General features: G+C 66.4%; 1 protein-coding gene across 1 annotated transcript in view; it reads right to left on the bottom strand.

The window, feature by feature from the left end:
* Positions 1-132: 132 nt before the first annotated feature.
* The window catches only part of RAMP2 (receptor (G protein-coupled) activity modifying protein 2), a 5,252-nt gene continuing 4,311 nt past the window's right edge, over positions 133-1,073 (bottom strand). Inside the window, exons 3-4 of the mRNA XM_009895230.1 lie at positions 761-863; positions 133-388 (exon numbers count right to left, since the gene is read on the bottom strand). Of these exons, the coding sequence (XP_009893532.1) occupies positions 133-388; positions 761-863 (359 nt within the window). The remainder of the gene's footprint in view (positions 389-760; positions 864-1,073) is intronic.

Genomic DNA, 1,073 nt, shown 5'->3' with positions numbered 1-1,073 from the left:
AAGAATCGTTTAATCCCCAGACGCGGGGCTGGCGGTTGAGGCGGGAAGGGGTGCCCAAAGGCCGCCCTGCCCCGCTGCCCAAAGGCCGCCCTGCCCCGCTGCCTGCGGCGAGCAGACCCCGGTCCGGCAGCGTTAGGGCTGGGCTTTGCCATCCTTGCTGCGCCAGATGACCAAAGTGACCAGGAAAGGGATGAGGCAGATGGGGGCGATGATCATGGCCAGCAGCACATCCTCAGGAGGGTCGAAGTAGACCTGGTGCTCCAGGGTGCAGTTGTGGAAGTAACGATGGTGGCTCTGGAAGATGTACTGCTCCGCCAGTGCGTTGGGGTAGCCGTAGCGTAGGTGGTCCGCCCAGCCCTCCAGGCAGGCCTGCAGCAAGCTGTAAGGCCTGGGGGAAGAGAGCGGTGTGGTGCTAGGAGGGGACGGGGACCACAGACACCGCCTGGGCAGCACACCCCCAGCACAGCAGCACCCCTCCGAACTGCCCAGGGCTTACCCTGGACTCCTGCGCCAGCCAGCCCCGCGCAGGCAGGAGCTGCTGGAGGTGGCCCTGGGTCCCTCGGGAGCTGGTGGCCCATCGGCACAGCCCAGGGGGGTCTGCCCACTTTCTGCTGCCTCCCACTTGTGTGTCCCAGGGGATGGAGGGACCACAGGCAATGCCCCCACCAAAGGGTCCCCGCATGTGGCATTTCCAGAGCCGGTCACAGCCCCTACACCCCCCCCCAGCACTGCCCGGGAGGGTTCTCCAGCTACGCCGTACCTGCTGATGACTTTCCACTCGCACAGCTCTGACGCCGTCACGTTCCTCATCAGGTCAACAAAGAACTCCCAGCACTTCTGAGTGATATTGGTGTACGTCTCCTCTGCAGGGGACAGGCGCTGAGCGTGGGCAGCGCACCCCTGCCAGTGCCCGTCCCTGCCCATGGCTGCTGGGAGGTGACACCCAGCACCTTAACCCGTGCCCAGGCCACCAGGGAGGGCGCAGGCACTATGGGGAGCCGGACCCCGCCATAGCTCCAGGGAGATGCCCGGGAGCACAGCAGGAGGGCAGGCTGCTGCCGGCTGGCCCCGCA

Source organism: Charadrius vociferus, unplaced genomic scaffold (genome assembly GCF_000708025.1).
Source record: "Charadrius vociferus isolate BGI_N301 unplaced genomic scaffold, ASM70802v2 scaffold730, whole genome shotgun sequence".
NCBI classification, from domain to species: Eukaryota; Metazoa; Chordata; class Aves; order Charadriiformes; family Charadriidae; genus Charadrius; species Charadrius vociferus.
Note: the sequence above shows the minus strand (reverse complement) of the source record. Positions and strands in the feature narration are given on the sequence as shown.